The 17,390-nt window shown below is 37.3% G+C and overlaps 1 protein-coding gene across 14 annotated transcripts in view; it reads left to right on the top strand.

Moving 5' to 3' along the window:
- Positions 1-2,651: 2,651 nt before the first annotated feature.
- The window catches only part of LOC133518170 (voltage-dependent L-type calcium channel subunit beta-2), a 202,063-nt gene continuing 187,324 nt past the window's right edge, over positions 2,652-17,390 (top strand). For 5 of the 14 annotated variants that reach the window (XM_061851791.1, XM_061851790.1, XM_061851795.1 and 2 more), the window contains exons 1-2: positions 2,655-2,797; positions 10,153-10,259. In XM_061851791.1, the coding sequence (XP_061707775.1) occupies positions 10,197-10,259 (63 nt within the window). In that variant the 5' untranslated portion in view covers positions 2,655-2,797; positions 10,153-10,196. Of the gene's footprint in view, positions 2,798-10,152; positions 10,260-17,390 lie in introns of all 14 variants that reach the window. The other 9 variants (XM_061851792.1, XM_061851789.1, XM_061851796.1 and 6 more) reach the window with 7 other exon arrangements.

The raw sequence follows: 17,390 nt of genomic DNA, 5'->3' as shown, positions 1-17,390 counted from the left end.
TTATAGTAAATACGTATGAGTTGTGGACTGACTGACAATAGTATGTATCTGAATAATAGGTATGTGATAAATATGAGTCATACTTCTGTTGAAATATTTATAAATTAAAATTAATATAAATTTCAGGTGTTCCAAATTGATAATATTTTTATATGTTTCGTGCTGTTATATATTTTTTACACGGTTTTATTTAGTTTAACCTGTCTTTATTGTCTGTCTGTAACCAAATCTTGCAAGGTATTTGACCCACTTGCGGGTTTCCGAAGAAGCTGACAGGAGGTGGCCATAGGAACTCTGTGATAAAATAACGCAACCTATTTGTGTTTGGGGTTATTAGAATCGTCTCGATGAGAATTAGTTATCTGTGTAAAGGAAAGTACAGTCAGCAATAAAAGCTTGTACCAAAAATGATTATTTTCACAAAAACTTATTGCTTTTCGGAAGCTCTTAAGGGCTCGGATAAAGGTCACCTGTAACATTTACAAAAATGGTTACTTAGCGGTACCTACTTATACATAGTGCAGCTACACCCCCGCAGTTCGGAGGAAGCGCTTCGTAAAACAAAACACTAAGTACCGCGTTAATATTTATGCGTGAAGAGCCCTATTCTATCAAATCGCCTTCTTACTCTATCAATCTCCTATTTCACTTAGCTTGTCAATCTAAAATCCACCTAAAACTTTCTGTAATAGAGTTCAATTTCAAGGGAATGTGTCATAGGAGTTTTCGGAAGTAAGTAGTTGAAATGGCCAAATGGGGGGTCCAACCTAGTGGAAAGGGCGGGGTTGGGAGGGGGTAAAGAGGGAGAAGGGCCGCGAATGAAAAATTGCGCAATTAGCCCCTCAGACAGTGAAAAACAAGTGCACTCGATCTGGCCAGCCGATCGCCGATGGATAGCCCCTTTGTGATGTTTACGACAGTGCGTTGACTAGTTGATTTTTTGTGCCTATGATTTTTAACCCACTACGGAATAGCTAGGAAGGTTATGCATGCAAGATCTTAGCAGTTTTTGCATTAGTCTTATGTCGTGTGTTCTACAGTAACGTCAAGAGTACTGAACAGATTAAGATAAGATTAATTAATTAAGATTTTTAACCGACTTTTTAAAACTTTCAATCTTTTTCGTCATTAAATACCCTGACATTAGAACTCAATTTAAAATAATGTAATTGAAATTGTATTAGTTTGTGACCACACGCCAGCTGAAGCTAATAGAAAACTCTATCTATGTCTATTACTGTTTGTGAATAAAACAATTTCTATTCTATTCTGTTCTATTCTATTCTATTCTATTCTATTCTATTCTATTCTATTCTATTCTATTCTATTCTATTCTATTCTATTCTATTCTATTCTATTCTATTCTATTCTATTCTATTCTATTCTATTCTATTCTATTCTATTCTATTCTATTCTATTCTATTCTATTCTATTCTATTCTAATACCTCGAGTGTTAAATGCTGTTATACTAACAGCAACATGCTTTAGTCCGGAGGAAGGTTAGATTGAAATTGAAGAAAATTGGCCCTGCATTGATTGATGCTGTGTTCTACCGAGAAGATGGATGATCGAACGGTTTGCTTTAGCTTAAAATTCTTTTAAAAGTTTTAGGAGACATACCTATATAATTAGTATTTCGAGATTTCACATTTCTGTTTTTAACACGGTCCACGGATTAGCGATAGAAATGGTGATGTGTATATGTGCCTTAGTCTCAATTTAGAATAGAATAGAATATAATCATTTTATTCGTAGACACAAACAAAGACACATTAAATTACATGATATATAACAAAAACAAAGGAAGTATAAAGTGCCACGAAATGGCCTCATCTCAGCATGTTGCTGGTGGCTTCCAGCGCTGATCTTCCGATGAGACCATCAAGTGAGAAAAATCACGAAAGGTAAGAGACAAGAAGGAAAAATACTTAAAATAATATAGAGTGAACAAATTGAAAAATAAATAAAAGATAACGACTAAATTAAATAAAGATTTTTTTTGAGATATATTAAGTCCTTTTAAATTATAGTATAAACAGCTGCACCGTTGTTAACTAAAAATGGACCCAGTCGCGTATAAAATAAACTTAAAACTACCTCCGACGTTTTGGGTACGGCTTTGCTCTCATCTGTGTCCCCTGAAAAATACTGACTCAGCGAAAATAAGTTATGATGAGTCATCATTGAATAAATAAATAAATTAAAGTAGCGAAAAGTTTTAAAAATAGTTTGCCAATGACAGAAACAGTGAGTTTTAAAAGTTTAAGTTACGAATGCGACAGTTATACCTACGACACGTACGTGTATATCCGCCACATGTGAGCTACCACGTGGAGTCATAAAGAGGACGCATGCCGCAGGCTCCTCGGGGAACTCCAATCAATCTTTAATTTCGCCGCAATAAATCAATAAAATCGCCATTAATTCGCACCGCACTCTTGGATGGAGGCTGCTAAATAATGGACAGCCATCAGCTCTCATTAGCAGGCGAGGGCGCCACCGGCGACCGGCGGCCGGGCGCCGACCGCGCCCGATCAATACCCGAACCTACCCCACGAGCCGGCCCGAGGCGCCCCGGCGCCGCCCGAGCGCGCCCGACGCCGCCCGAGCGGCCCCGAGCGCCGCCGCACATGACAAATGTCAGCGCGCGACGTCCCTGCACCAGCAGAGCCTCGCTGAAGCCGTGGAAATCCGTGGAAAAGTGCATCGGTGGTGTGATGAGACGATCAGTGCGGTGATATTTGCTATTGCTATTGTACGTGACTACTGTTTTTAACGTGGATATTTGTGTGTAGTGTAAGTATTCTAGAGGGTTGTTTAGAATAGAGTAACTATAGTTTTTGAATGAATTTTGCATGTTTTCTTGCATGTAGGGGCACAGTTGGTCTCTAGCATCTCAATTTGACCACTAAAAGTTATTTCTTTCTTCAGTTTACTACGACAGAATGAAATATCAATAACTTTTAGTGTTTAGCATCTGTCAGACTTGTTACATACATTATCTTCATAAATCTAAATTTTTATTTCAATTGACTGCAAGTGACCCTTCAGTTTTTAAACCTTTTCTGTTTTCCGTGGTAATTAACCATGGTAATTGTATAAAATGTAGAAAATGCTTTAATAGAATTACAGGGAGTTTCCGCGCGCATGCGTGCTAGGCCCGCTTTGCGTCATGTGTTTTCTTACATTTAATGGGTCGTGTGGCAGATTAACAGGTGTTAATTAACTACCCACTCAAATAGGAATTAGTTTAAGCACTTGTGTTCATGCTAGATTTGTGTTCTTAGATTAGAAAAACTTTTTAAGTTTCGAATACTTATGTTTTATTCATCTCACGGTAGAAATTGATGATTATGATTTCATATGGAACTAAAATAATAATAAGACGACTAAAAAGCAGCTCCGAGATAAATTTAAATATATAACACATCTACTTATTATTTACATATGTACTTATTTAAATAAAATGTCTATTTACTGGAAAACATTAAGAACCCGGTAAATAAGTATCAACCAGAGTTCTAAGGAGAAGAGTTACGCATAAAAGTGCTTTATAGTGTTTAAAAAAGCCATTTGAACCGTAAACTGCAGCGATTTTCGCTATAACGGCGGTGACCTTGACCAATTTCCCCGCCAGGCTGCGCGCGGCGCTGCAGTCGCACCGGCCGCCATTACAACAAGATCCGCACACGTCACAAACTCAACCCTCATCTCATAAACATAAGGCTCAAACAATATCGTCAACAGACCAGTTAAGTCTGGCGAGGGTGCGAGATGGCCTATCAATGTGACAATTTCGAGGTCACCCGTGTGACGAGGACGGCATGATGGAAATCGAACTATGAAGTTTGAAAATGGAAGGAAATTTGAAATTTGAGTTCGTGAATTAGAGAAGGATGGTGATAGATGACATTTCTCGGCGGGTTGAATGCACTTTTGCAGACATGTGACCAATAATTTCTGAGGGTTTTGGAATTGGAATGGAATCGGAAAGGTTTTAAGTAACGTACTGTTTTTGCTAGAATACTTACTCATTACTATTTATTCCTCCGTTGGCTCAGCGACCCAAAATGAGACTTGGCCTCCGTCACAAGACAACGCTACTTTTCTCAGTCCTGTGCGACTTTTGCTAAAATGCTTTTCAAAAAGAATAAAATACTTGTCAAACCTGTTTAACTTCGGCTAACAAATTTCATGTCGCCCTGCATTATGCACTGTATACATCCACTATAAAATAATACATCGATAAATGTTTACGGGACAAAAAACCACGAAAATTGCAATTTTAATAACAATGCGAAAAGTAATCAATCAACAAGATTGACATCTTTGAGTCAATGATTAGACAGATCATCAATATCATCATAAAAAGATGTTATTTAGGTAACTAAGTAGTAGAAAAGGTTGGTTGCATTAAGGATATTGCTGTCAATCTGTACCTCCTAGTGAGTATTATATTCTTTGATCTGTACCCAATCAAACTTCAACTAGCGAATATCAGTTTGACATTTCTGTGTAAATTGTAGCAAGTTGAATAACAATTTCTTGTCCATTTTTTGTCGATGAGAATATGAAGTGTGCGGAGAATGAAAGTTCCGTGGTGAAATGAAACAACCACCCTTCGGTTATGAAAGTTCCGTGGTGAAGTGAAACAGCCACCCTTCGGTTATGGAAGTACCATGGTGAAGTGAAACATCCACCCTTCGGTTATGGAAGTTCCGTGGTGAAGTGAAACAGCCACCCTTCGGTTATGGAAGTTCCGTGGTGAAGTGAAACAGCCACCCTTCGGTTATGCGCTGAACAATTCTTATAACTGGATTATGAACGTGCTGGGATAAATTACAGTCCTACTCTACATGAGTTCCTTCCAGTTTTTAGGGTTGCGTAGTCAACTAGGAACCTTTATGGTTTCACCATGTTCGTATGTGTGTCCGTTCGCGGCTTTGTCAAAGAAAACTATAGCGGACCTAATCGGTAGAGCCGTTATAGGGTTTGAGCAAATAGTGAAAATAGTAAAATCGACTTCAAAAAGGGATAAAATAAAATATCATCCCGTTTTATATGCACTAGCAACTGGTACCTTTGAAGTCGGTGCCAAACCAAATCTTAAAAGCGTCAACACACCGTTCAAATGCCAACCCTGGTGTAGTTTGATAAGAAAGAACCAGTATTGTAACTATTTGGCGTGGCACCGACTTAAACGTATCAGTTACTAGCGCATATATCATTTTATTCTTTTTAAAGTCGGTTTTACTTTTTTTTTTCTTTCCATTTTTAATTTTTCTTACGAGTGACATCATTCTACAAGCCTCGTTCCTGTCTGGCCAGAATGTCATGGCACTGAACATTTTTGCGCTTTAGGTATGTTTCAAGGTCTGGATCTGAGGCTATCAAGATTTGAGGAGTTGGACCTCCTCAGCTAAACCTTAATTAACACAAATGTTCCTTTAGAACTTAATTGCTTAACAAAAATACCAAAGAGGACAAATCACCAAAAGTGAAATATGCGTTTTTAAAGAGGAAAGTTCTGGAATCAGTACATCAGTAGTTCCACATCATGAAATAATAATGTTTTGGATGAAAATGTTTGGTTTGTTGATGTAAATACTAAAATCGTTATATGTACTTATGCTTATAAGATTTGAGAAGTTTCCTGGATTCCTCATGGATCCCATCATCAGAAATGGGTTTTGATAAAAACGGGACCAACTATGGGACTATATACAATTAATCAAAAAAATATTTTTCCAAATCTGTTCAGAAATGACGGAGTTCTGAGGTAACAAAGCAAACAAAGTACAAAAAGAAACGGTCGAATTGATAACCTCCTCCTTTTTTGAAGTCGGATAAAAAAGGTACTCCCTTTTGCTTATTATACACAGGATACTACCTAAAAGTCCCCGGTCAAGGCAGCTTATTGTGACATTCAGGTAACTACGGAACCTTACACTGAGCATAGCCCGACATGCTCTTGGCCGGTTTTATTTCAATAGCAAGGGCGATTATAAATCAATTTCGAATTTTGTATTAAAAATATAAAAGGCTGCAGGAAAAAAGGTGACACATACAGGGAGTAAATTAAGTCACCTGCAATAATTTACGCTGTGGACATATAGGTCATACTGAGCTACTTTTATTATTGGATTATTGGTCACCCCCCCCCCCCCCCCCCCTTTATTCGCGATTTCGGGGTTGGCCCCACAGTAAAAGTTGCTCAGTATGATCTACACATTCACACCGTAAATGATTGCAGGTGACTATATTTACAACCTGTATGTTTATTAATTTTATTAGTAATATATTAAACGACCTTTTTAACATCGCAACAAGACACTGCTATGAAATCATGCATGTTTTTAAAAGTAGTACTGGCCACAAGCAATTGAGCATGTACTTATTATTTATACTACTGCATATGCATGTGATACCATAGTAACAACACCTACCTTGTAAAACAATTTATTGTAGGTACAAAAATAAAACACAATGCATAGCTTGCTGAAGCTTAAGACGTTTTAATGTAATATAAACTTAATCAACATATCTTTGAATGTGAAAAGGTATATTTTCCAAGAAAGTAATTACAAAATATGATGAACTTGACATTCACTTTAGGATGTTAGGTCTAAATTACTAGATACTGAATAAAGTTATTTAATAAAATAGTTTAATACAAATTTTGGGAGCCTTAGGAGATAAATGATTCCTTGTATTGCCAAACAACTCGATGTAGAAGAAACCCACCATTAATTACAATGGCAATACCAACAAGGTTTGGTGGATCAGACACTGGTAAAAAGACATTTTCGGATTTTTAACATGATTTTACAAAAAAAAGAAATTCAAAATGGCGGCCATTTTTTTACAATTTAGACAAATTTTCAGATCCCCAGATATCAATTTGCATCATATTTAGAACAAATTTTCCGTCGGATGTATCGTTTTTGATCACAAGCAAAAATGAACTAAAAAAAAAGAGCAAAAATGTATGCACATGGAATAGAGCAAACTCGGGTTACATACATTTAGGACCAAATGAAAGTATCAAAATGATTTCCAGCTTGCTGGGCGTTAATTCTTCGATCTAAAAAAAAATTAATTTGATTGACCTAAGAGTCTGAACGATGGATCATATTACTTATCATATGTTTTTTATGTTTCCTGCATTTCGTGTGAAAAGCTCAAACAACATCCTCATTAGCCGAACCTAACCTCAAAATGAAGATATCACAATAATTCTGCACTTATCTAAAATTAAACTTTCACGCTCCATAGAAAGCTAACTTATCTTATAGCACTTCCAACAAAATACTTGTGATATATCTGAGGTGACAAGCACGGGCGACGAACCTACACTCTTGCTCGTAGGCTGTTCATCAGATAATCCAGTATAACCCTGACCCCCGATCATGTACAATTTCTATGAGTCTACGGATCTAGTTATGCTAGAACTGACCATTTATAGTGCGAAGAATACATGAGGCCATAGGTTAACAGCGGTGCGTTTTGACCATTCGAAAGTTGTCTTTCCGCTCTGCGATACTATCAAAAATACTCGACTGACTACTAATATACCGTATTACATTCATATAAGGCCTATTATTAAGTGAAGTGTTAGTTTGTGAGTGTCACCGGTCTCTGATTACCGGGTCAACTATTTCCGAATAAAAATGAAGCTATCCGTTGGATAAATCACGCATATACCGGCTTATCAATCAATTTGGACTTTAGTTACTTGAGTTAACGCTCAATTTACTGTGTGCATCTAAAATTATACGACTGTGCGAAAGTTGCTAATGTAGTTTTCACGAGCGTCCTCATCCTCATATCCCATTAAGAATTAAACTGGAAATTTCGACTATGTTACCTTTATGTAAGGTTGAATTTTCAAATAAGATGTAATATGTTGTATGATAATGCGTAAATTAGGAAAGTAATGTCCACATTGAGGCTCTTGTGAACGTAAGAGCGTCATTTGTATATGTATTTCATTATTTTCCGATTGTTTAACGCTTTGTCGACGATTTGGATGCAAATTGGACGTTTTCTGTGGACATGTGGTCCGTTTTATGGAAATAAATGATGCTGGGTCACAGTTGGAGGTATTCAGTACATACGGGAAATAGGAAACGTTAAAACTTAAGTTTTGTGACAGTGAGAAATGTTTCTACTTGATTTGATTTCGTACAAGTAACTATCACATTCCACAAGTTGTAAAAGTACAAAGTTACAGTTAAGCAACGTTTGGACTAGCAAGAACTTGCATGCAGTTTTTTATAACATTGCAGTTTACCGTAGTAGTCGGCATCGTAACGTAAATTGCATGCCATGCAAGTGCTTGCTGGTCTATGCCTCGCTTTAGGGTGCGTTTCCACTAGAGGTGCGCGAGGTTGCTAAGCGAGGGATGTGTTTTTAAGAACCAATAGAATCACTGCACGTTGAACGAGGAAAACAAAATGAAGTGATTCCATTGGTTCTGAATAAACGTCCCTCGCTACCGCTACGCATCCTCGGACATCTCTGGTCGAAACGCAGCCTTAGAGGTCAATGCAGCCAAATTCGTCCGAGTGAAGTGTATTTTTATTATATTTTTCATCCGTAGGCTACTACAAAAACTACTTAAAGAACATTACCCATCTCTCCCTTAGTGTTTGAAATACATAGTTATTTTTTACTCTGTGGTTAATATGTTGCTGTTATATGTTGGTATACCTTGGTTTGGGTCTTATATATTTATTATGTAAGTTCATGTTCATATTTTCTTATACGTGTATGTTTATGTGTGAATAAAAGTAGGCTTCATAACGTTTTTTTTTGCAACACCTACTCTTTTTAATTGGTTTTGTTTCCGCTACCCAAAGGTTTTCTGGAAGATATCTATCTTTAGCGATAAGACCGCCTGGCCACGTAGCCAACGTGCCAATCGTTAACGCTCCGTAGCGTATCGTAGTCATCTCTCTCTATCACTCTTTCATATTAGTGCGACTGTGACAGTTGCGTTTCGTTCGCTACGGAGCGTGAACGATTGGCACGTTGGCTACGCACCCAGGTCACCCAATTAGCTAAAATTAAAATAGAATCAATAATCAATACCCGGCTCCAGCTACAGTTATTTTCAGGGGTCTAAAGTTGAGGCTGAACGGTCTGATCATATTTAGGTCATATTTATTTTGAGTTATTTGGGTTAATTAGGTTCCATGTTTATGCAGTTTAATTTCCAAGAAAGGCTACGTTTACTAACTTTGAGCTTTAAAAAAGGTTTTTAGGTATTTTTACGATTATTTGGTAAATAACATTCAAAACCCAAAATAATTAAAGCGAATTTTGGAAACATAGCTATATTAACTGTGTACGTAAATATTGCACTTCTGATACGATCCGATCCGACCGGACCGGTACAGACTGATACGTTCGTTTCGTCCGTGCAATTTTATTTAAACTTAGTGTTATGTATGTTCGTCATGTTTATTTTATGTTTCTTTCCTTTTTTCTGTTACCTTCCGTGATTATTTCGCACTCGATGGTCTCATCGGAAGATCAGCGCTGGAAGTCGCCAGCAACATGCTGAGATGAGGCCATTTCGTGACACTTTACTCTCACTATGTTCTCTTTTATGTCTGTCTATTACTGTTTGTGTGTTTATGAATAAAACAAATTCTATTCTATTCTATTCTATCTACTGGCAAATCCATCCGCTAATGAAGTTTTCGCTCTTTTTCCTGCTAGCCAAGAACAGTCTTCAAATTTTGATGAGTACTAATATTGTCCACTGTTCATAGTGACCACCTACCTAAGCTAACGTTGTATTGACTAGGCAAGCGTCACTACCGTGAACGTCAAATTATCGCCGCCTCGTCGGTGCAGAGTTGTATTAGACCCGTGGCCTTTCAGTGGCAATGGAAAGTTTTGTCAAGCGTTTCCTTTTTTGACAAAATTTCCTATTTTGACAGGGGCCACCAGCTGGGAAGCGTATCAAAAAAGGGATGTTCTGTTTATAAATTTGCGGATTACATTAGATGCTTCCAGGGACCACTGGTTAAGAACCACTGGCTTAGACGGATATTTGTACCTTTACCTAGTAATCAATATTAACCTGCCCACAGCCAAGCGTCAATATACATGGCCAGTAACGACGATTGCCCTGCCCACAGCGCGGCGCCCGGGCCGCGGCGGGTATGCGGGGCGGCGCTGCGGCATGAGCGTGGCGCGCCCGGCCGAGCCCCGCGACCCGCGCCACCACCGCTCTCACCGGCACCAGGTATGCACAAACTCTTGAGGTTTTCTAAGGGGATCTCGTGACTGTGACAAACTGAACGAACGCTCGAGTGGCGCGTGCAGCGCAGCGTCGAACGGTGACACCTCAGTGCTGGCTGTTCAAAAGCTTGACGCCACGCTGTACGCGCCGCTGGTCGCTCGCGACGGAGGCTGTACACTGAGCCTGGGTTGTTTGGCGTTGCGTGATGTACGTATTCTGACTGAACATCGTGACGCGCCTATTCTGTATGCAGATCGACTCCGGCTCTCTTGCCATGCTACCATATCGTAATGTGAAGAGCATGTGGTGTGCTACATATGCAAGAGTGCATCAGATATAAACTAATTGTACGGAATTTGTGCTAACTATACAGTCTACCTCTGCCTAAACAATGCTCTGAGCGAATCGCTTGACGCTGACGCTGGCGCCATCAAGCTCCATACGACGCTGCCAACATCTGAATGTTTTATTTGAGCCCTTTGGGTATCATCCGTAGGTAAATCGTTATGGAAGTTAAATTTATATGTATGACTCTTGGTCATTTGGCTTACCAACTGACAAAGTGTATAGGTACACTTGTATATGTACATATAAGTTTCTCTAATATGTTTGAAACATTTTACGTATGCGTATCTACGCGTTGATACATCCAATTATTTAAAAAACTCGTCTAAATCTCAATCAGTCAAAGAAAACACGCGTCACGAAAACAAAACTTGTCTACAAAGTAATTGCGCTCAATCAATTTGAATTGCAGACGTTCAAATAAAACTATGAGAGATTAGGGGGAAATAAGTCGTAGGACATTGAGGTAAGGTCCACAAGATTTTATCCGGATAATAGTGACCACACGTCGCTAAGGTGTTCTTCCAAACGCATGGTAAACGTAGACGAATCTTACTAATGGGTAAGGCGCTGCATACCTTGAGTCTAGCCAAGATGACAATCGTTAATAGAAAATACTAATCGAAACTAAAACTATGTATGGAAATAGTCACGTAACTGTTGGTAGTATGTGTCACGTTTACTTCGTTTGTCATTTGTCGATGCACGATTGTCATCTTGGCCTGCTGAAGGATTTTCGAGCGCAAGCGCAGTTCATACCGCGCTTGCTTTGGTCCCATACCTCTGGTTTTCGTATTAGAGCTGGAATTAAGTCAAAGTACATCAACTAGTGTACTTTCGGGACTCGTATTTTAAGGCTATACAAAGTATACAAAGTTATAATGACATAATCTTGAATTCTTTAATTTGTGTTTTTTGCAAAGACTCTAGTTTTCTCTAAGGCCGTATTCACATTGCACGCGGTTTTATGCACACTGCCACGGAAGAATCTCACAGTAAGATCTTTTAAAATATATACTCAACGATTCGAGTTTTAACTAATAACACAAAGTTTAACTGGTTTACTTGAGCCCGCGACGCTCCTATGCTCACTGGACAAAAACAATGCACGGTCTTAAATTGTCTTGTCCAATGCGTACAGAATAATTGGCTTGCGCACGCGCCGAGCGAGTCGTCTCGAAATTGTAGAGGACACCCGAACATACTTACGCGAACAGCTTAATGTACATACCTACCTGGTATCCTGAATGAATCCTGAATCTGCACTTTTGGCTTTCTATGGCCACGTTATGTCCAACCTTCGTTACGGTCTCATTTTATGGGGGAACACTACATTTGCCCAACAAGCGTTCGTATTACAAAAAAAATGCGTCAGCGCAATCTCTGGCGCCAAAACGATGGATTCATGTAGACCGTTGTTCAAAAAATTAAGTCGATGGCTCCTACGTAAATTATCGTAAGCCACAAAATTACAAATTTTGTATTATTGCAAAAATGAATAGAATAATCTTAGTGCCCTTAGGATTCAAAAGTAAAAACTCAAAAATCAAGCTCTAAATAGGTTTTTTTAAACGTAAACTATTGTATGTTTTAAACTGCTCCGACGCATTTTGTCGTTAGTGCCCGGTCGACAGTGTACGCGGGGTGAGGCGGGGGCAGCCACCCGCGCTTACGCATCGTATGTATCAGTTGCGATTGAGTACGCCGCGCGGACTGTCATGTTGCCGTCTAAACCACTTCATAGCAAAAATAGTTATATAGGCGACCTAAAATGGAAAATTCTACTAGAAAAATGGTTAATCGTGTCAATAAAATACCGAATGTGTCGTCTAGAACACAAATGTTACTTGATAAGGCCGTTGGACACAATCGCAAAAACGAGTGTATTTCAAAAAATTACGGTTATTTGGATGAGAATTTTATAAACCGGAGCTATATGGATCAAACTCCAAAGGATATCTCTACAAAATCAGGTAAGTAAAACATAATTTTTAATTTTTATAGCCTAATATTTGATTAAGTAAAGTTACCGACGTACATTATGGGTTGTAATAGTTACGACAGTTTACAATGGAACTCGGCATGTAAAAAATATTGTATGTGGTATTTACAATTATTTACGTTGGAATTTATATAAAAAAAAGTATGCTATAATGACATACGATATTTTACTTTGGAAAGCATACATGTATATATATTGTATCTTTGACTTACCATATTCTACGTCGTACTAGTAATAAACTTACGATATGTTACCGATAAAACCTTAAGTGGATGGGTGCTTTTTTTTACTTATCCGTGCCGTTCCACGGCAACCACGGCAACGGCAAACGTCACGGTAAAGTGGGGGACCTAAGTGTATGGAGTTGTATGCAGACTCTTTTAGTTTATCATTGACGGTAACGGCATACCGTGACGGTAAAAGTTTGCCGTTGTCGTGGATGTCCACGGTAAAGTATACGTGCTCATTGAATCCTATTTTTTTATTTAATTATAGAATCTCAGAGCAGACAACCTTTCAATCCAGGAACTACTACAGACCGAAATTTTGAGCGACAGTGATGAGGAAATATTTGATTACGGACCTCCAGGAAAATATCAGCATGCAGTGATAGACCTAACCATGCATCAAAGATAAATGACTGCAATGATACTAACAAGTCTCCAGTTTGGAGTATTATTTGCAACGAAAAGGATTTGGTATTAGACTATGTTGAAGAAGATAAAAATACCATGCATGATTTGAATGATTTGCATACGGATGGCGAAAATACTCCGGTACCGAGTAAGCTTTGTTTAGTTTTCTTTTTTCCTAAGTATATGGAAGGGGGTTCTTGTTATTATTGAATGCAGTCCCATCATTTTGCTTTAGATAATATGCCATCTCTCAGGTTATTCGACATGCTAAACTGTTAAACGTAGACGTCCACTAGATATCGCTAGAGAGCAATGGTCATCGGTTGCTATCCATGCGATAACCACACGTTCTGTCACATTTAGCACATGGAATTGCTTCTTAGGTTTCACGCTAACAAACATTAATATTAGAAGTAATATCACCAAATACATCTACGTATCATTTCAGGTCCTGTAAATGAATGGTTGGATTGTGATCATAGCCCTGTTTCACAAGATATCACAACGGAGATTAACGTGCCCCTTGATTCACCGTATCTAGACTCAAACAGCATTATGTCAACACCTCAAGCGAATAGCCCATTCACTGTTTCGACAAACCCGTCAACACCAGCCTCTATAAAAAGTAGAAAATGCAAACAAAGGAAAGACAAAGGTAATGTAAGAAGACGGCGTGAAAAAGAGTGGATTGATAGTAAGAGAAAAATAAATAGAAGAATTGGAATCAAATAAAACAAATTGAAATTAACGCTGATGATCCATTTAAGCTACATTTCAAGTACAACCTAGGCGATGAATATTCAACTATATCGATTACTAGCAACACTAGAGCAAGAAATAAGTGTGTTTCGTTATCCCTATCGCTACTGTACCCAAATATGCTGCCTATTCCGAAACGTAAAATGGACGACTTGATGAGCTTATGTAACAGCGGAATTATTCCTAAGCTTTGAAACCAACAGACATTGAAGAACCCATATCCGATAGTGGATCGGAATAGTAGTTTCTTACTTTATAAATCAGCCGAAATGGTTACCAATGATTATTGATATTAAGCTAATTGTATTTGTGCAGAATTTAGACTATTTTTTGTTGAGCAATGACTGAAGTTAATTTTTATTATTTTTAGTTTGTTATTATTTGTTTAAAAGACTGTTATATTTAGAGTTTCGTCAAAGTTCTCGTCGTGCTAATCTGTAACATTAAAGTTAGCTTAAAATTGATTTATATTGTGAATTATGATTTAAACTGATCTCATTCATTACTACTGTAAAACTGTAATTTGATTTAGTTAAAAAATTAAATTTTTAATGAGAATTAAAGACTATTAGTTCATTTCAGGCGGAGACTTGTCTTTTATTACTATTAGTATTTTGACGACCGGTTTGGCCTAGTGGGTAGTGACCCTACCTACGAAGCTGATGGTCCCGGGTTTAAATCCTGGTAAGGGCATTTATTCGTGTGATGAGCATGGATATTTGTTCCTGAGTCATGGGTGTTTTCTATGTATTTAACTATTTATAAATATTTATATATTATAAATATCGTTGTCTAAGTACCCTCAATACAAGCCTTATTGAGCTTACTGTGGGACTTAGTCAATTTGTGTAATAATGTCCTATAATATTTATTTATTTATTTTATTAAATATAAGCCAATGCATTATTTTTAATTTTCTGGTACTATTTCATAGCCATTACTTAAGCAAAAATATTATTTGGCTATTACATACAATATTATTTGGCTTTAACTTTCCAACGTATATTATGGTATATCTTACATACCATAAAAAAACGTTAAAGGTTTCCAACGTAATGTATGGCAAGGGATAGTTACAACATCTTACCAATAGAATATTCCAACGTAAATTATGGTTAGTATGACTTACAATAACTACCTGCGCCGATTTTCCAATGAATACTAACGTAACAACAATTCCAGCAAATCCAAGCATATTAGTAGGTATTTCATAAGATGGCTAAACAAAGAATATTATTGTTTGTGTACATACCAAATTTGAACAAGATCGGTTAAAAAATAAACTTATAGTTTAAATTTGCAACTTTAATCACTCTTCCTGTAAAGTTGTTCTTTTCGTGTTACGATACTTTACGCAGGGGCCATCGAAGTCCTTCCGTTGCCAACGTTGTACATTTACGAAACATGTCTCTTTGTGAAAACTCATATTAGTCAGTACAAAATTATGAAATCTAACCCTAGGTCAACTTCTAAATTCATGGACTCAATATTAGTTACCCATGTCATAACTCTGCCCATTTTGAAAAATCTGTTCTTTTCATGTCTGTCAAAATCTTTACCCACTTGCCAAATGACCTAAAATCCCTGGATTGTCAAGGATTCAAAAGCAAATTATTTGAGTGGTGTTTACAAAAAATGTTCTACAGTCAATGAACACTTTGTATCCACCAATGCTTAAAAAAATGTTATTCAATCGTCCTTTTGCTTGGAAAAGTGGTCGTCTGGTCTTCAGAGCAAGTGTCTGAAACCATTGAAAGACTGTTAAAGCTTATTTTTTTCGGGGACACATTTTTTTGAATTATTTCGTTTTTGCAACTTTTCAAGTTTAATACTTTGGATGGATTGGCAAGCAATAAATGTTTTAAAATTTTACAACTCAATCTCGTTTATCTAACGTTGCATACTCTAAAACTTCTCCTTAACAAATAGTCAGAAAATGATCAATTAGAATATTCGCGATCTCCCGCCCACGCGGACGTGTCAACGGCATCGATTACTTGTATTGTCCGAAAGTGGACGCGCCAGTGATCGGGTTGACTGTCATGGAAGCACAGCTTGACGTACTTTTCTATTATATAACTGTAATTTTTTCAGAGGTCGAGATTCTCAAAAATCTTCAGTGATGTTACACACTTTATTTTCCACTTGCTTTCTGCTCGTCACTTTGTCAGCGTGTAATGATGATGATGATTGTAAAACCTATTTTATGCCCTTCCTCAGGCCTCAAACTACCTCCATACCAAATTTTATCGAAATCGGTTCAGCGGTTTAAGTATGAAGAGGACATATTCACTTTCGCATTAGGGATGGTACCCTTAACCTCCGTACATTTTTTTTGTAATTGGTACAGTACTAAAGTGACAGGAGTTGCTTTCATAATCCTACGAAACATAGTTCGTATACAAATGCACCGTACACATCTAACTTTAGGTAAACAATCTATAGTATAGACTATACTATAGCTACCTATACAAGTAAGATGGAAATTCCTAATTGAGCTTAGTCTTAAGCGAGAATTACCTTTCCGGGATAAAACTATTAAAATTCCAATACGCACAATCGCAATTACCACGTGCAAGTCAAACAAGTTTAAAACGTATTAAATACCACATATATCAATAAATGTTATTACTTTTATATACAAGGCAGAATAGTCAATATACGGCCATACCCAAACTTGGTGTTCTTAGAAAAATAAACACGAATTAATTGCTTTTAGGTTTGAGTTAGTCATGAAGAAAATTGATCTTGGAGGTCAACGGTTTATCTTGATTCACAATTTATTGAATACTGCGAATTAAGAACGGGTGACTTGAAAATAAAGCTATTAATTAATGTACAAGTACAGAGTATTTTAGACCCATACTATATTATGTAATGTATACTTCATCAGATATAATCAACAATTTGAGAACCAAAGTATCGATGTATGTACCTACGCATTGATAATGATTACTTAACTTTACTTAATAAACAGAAGCACAGATTTATTTATTCTGCCCAATATCAATTACCAAATATTTATACGTCAAATATGTATAACGTTTAATTCTAAACGGAAAGAACATAAGCTATACACTAGATAAAAACAATTTTATAGTACCTATAATATTAGGTACCAATGTCCTTGCATATGATCGCAGACAGCATGTGCTTTTAACAACACCAACTAGAATTATTCTGTAAGAAATGGCTCAAGTATTTCATGTACTTACACTCTCATCTCTTAGAACTCTTTATCGTCGCATTTTTAAAGTTATGAGTTGACTGTTGTGTTATACTTTACTCACCTACTTAAAAAGACGTTTACGCCATGAATGCATATAAGTCGGCACATTAGCTTCTGTCCGCGATTTCATCTGCGCGGAATGATGGTTGGGAAAAACTACTTTC

Source organism: Cydia pomonella, chromosome 5, assembly GCF_033807575.1.
Source record: "Cydia pomonella isolate Wapato2018A chromosome 5, ilCydPomo1, whole genome shotgun sequence".
Lineage (NCBI taxonomy): Eukaryota > Metazoa > Arthropoda > Insecta > Lepidoptera > Tortricidae > Cydia > Cydia pomonella.
Note: the sequence above shows the minus strand (reverse complement) of the source record. Positions and strands in the feature narration are given on the sequence as shown.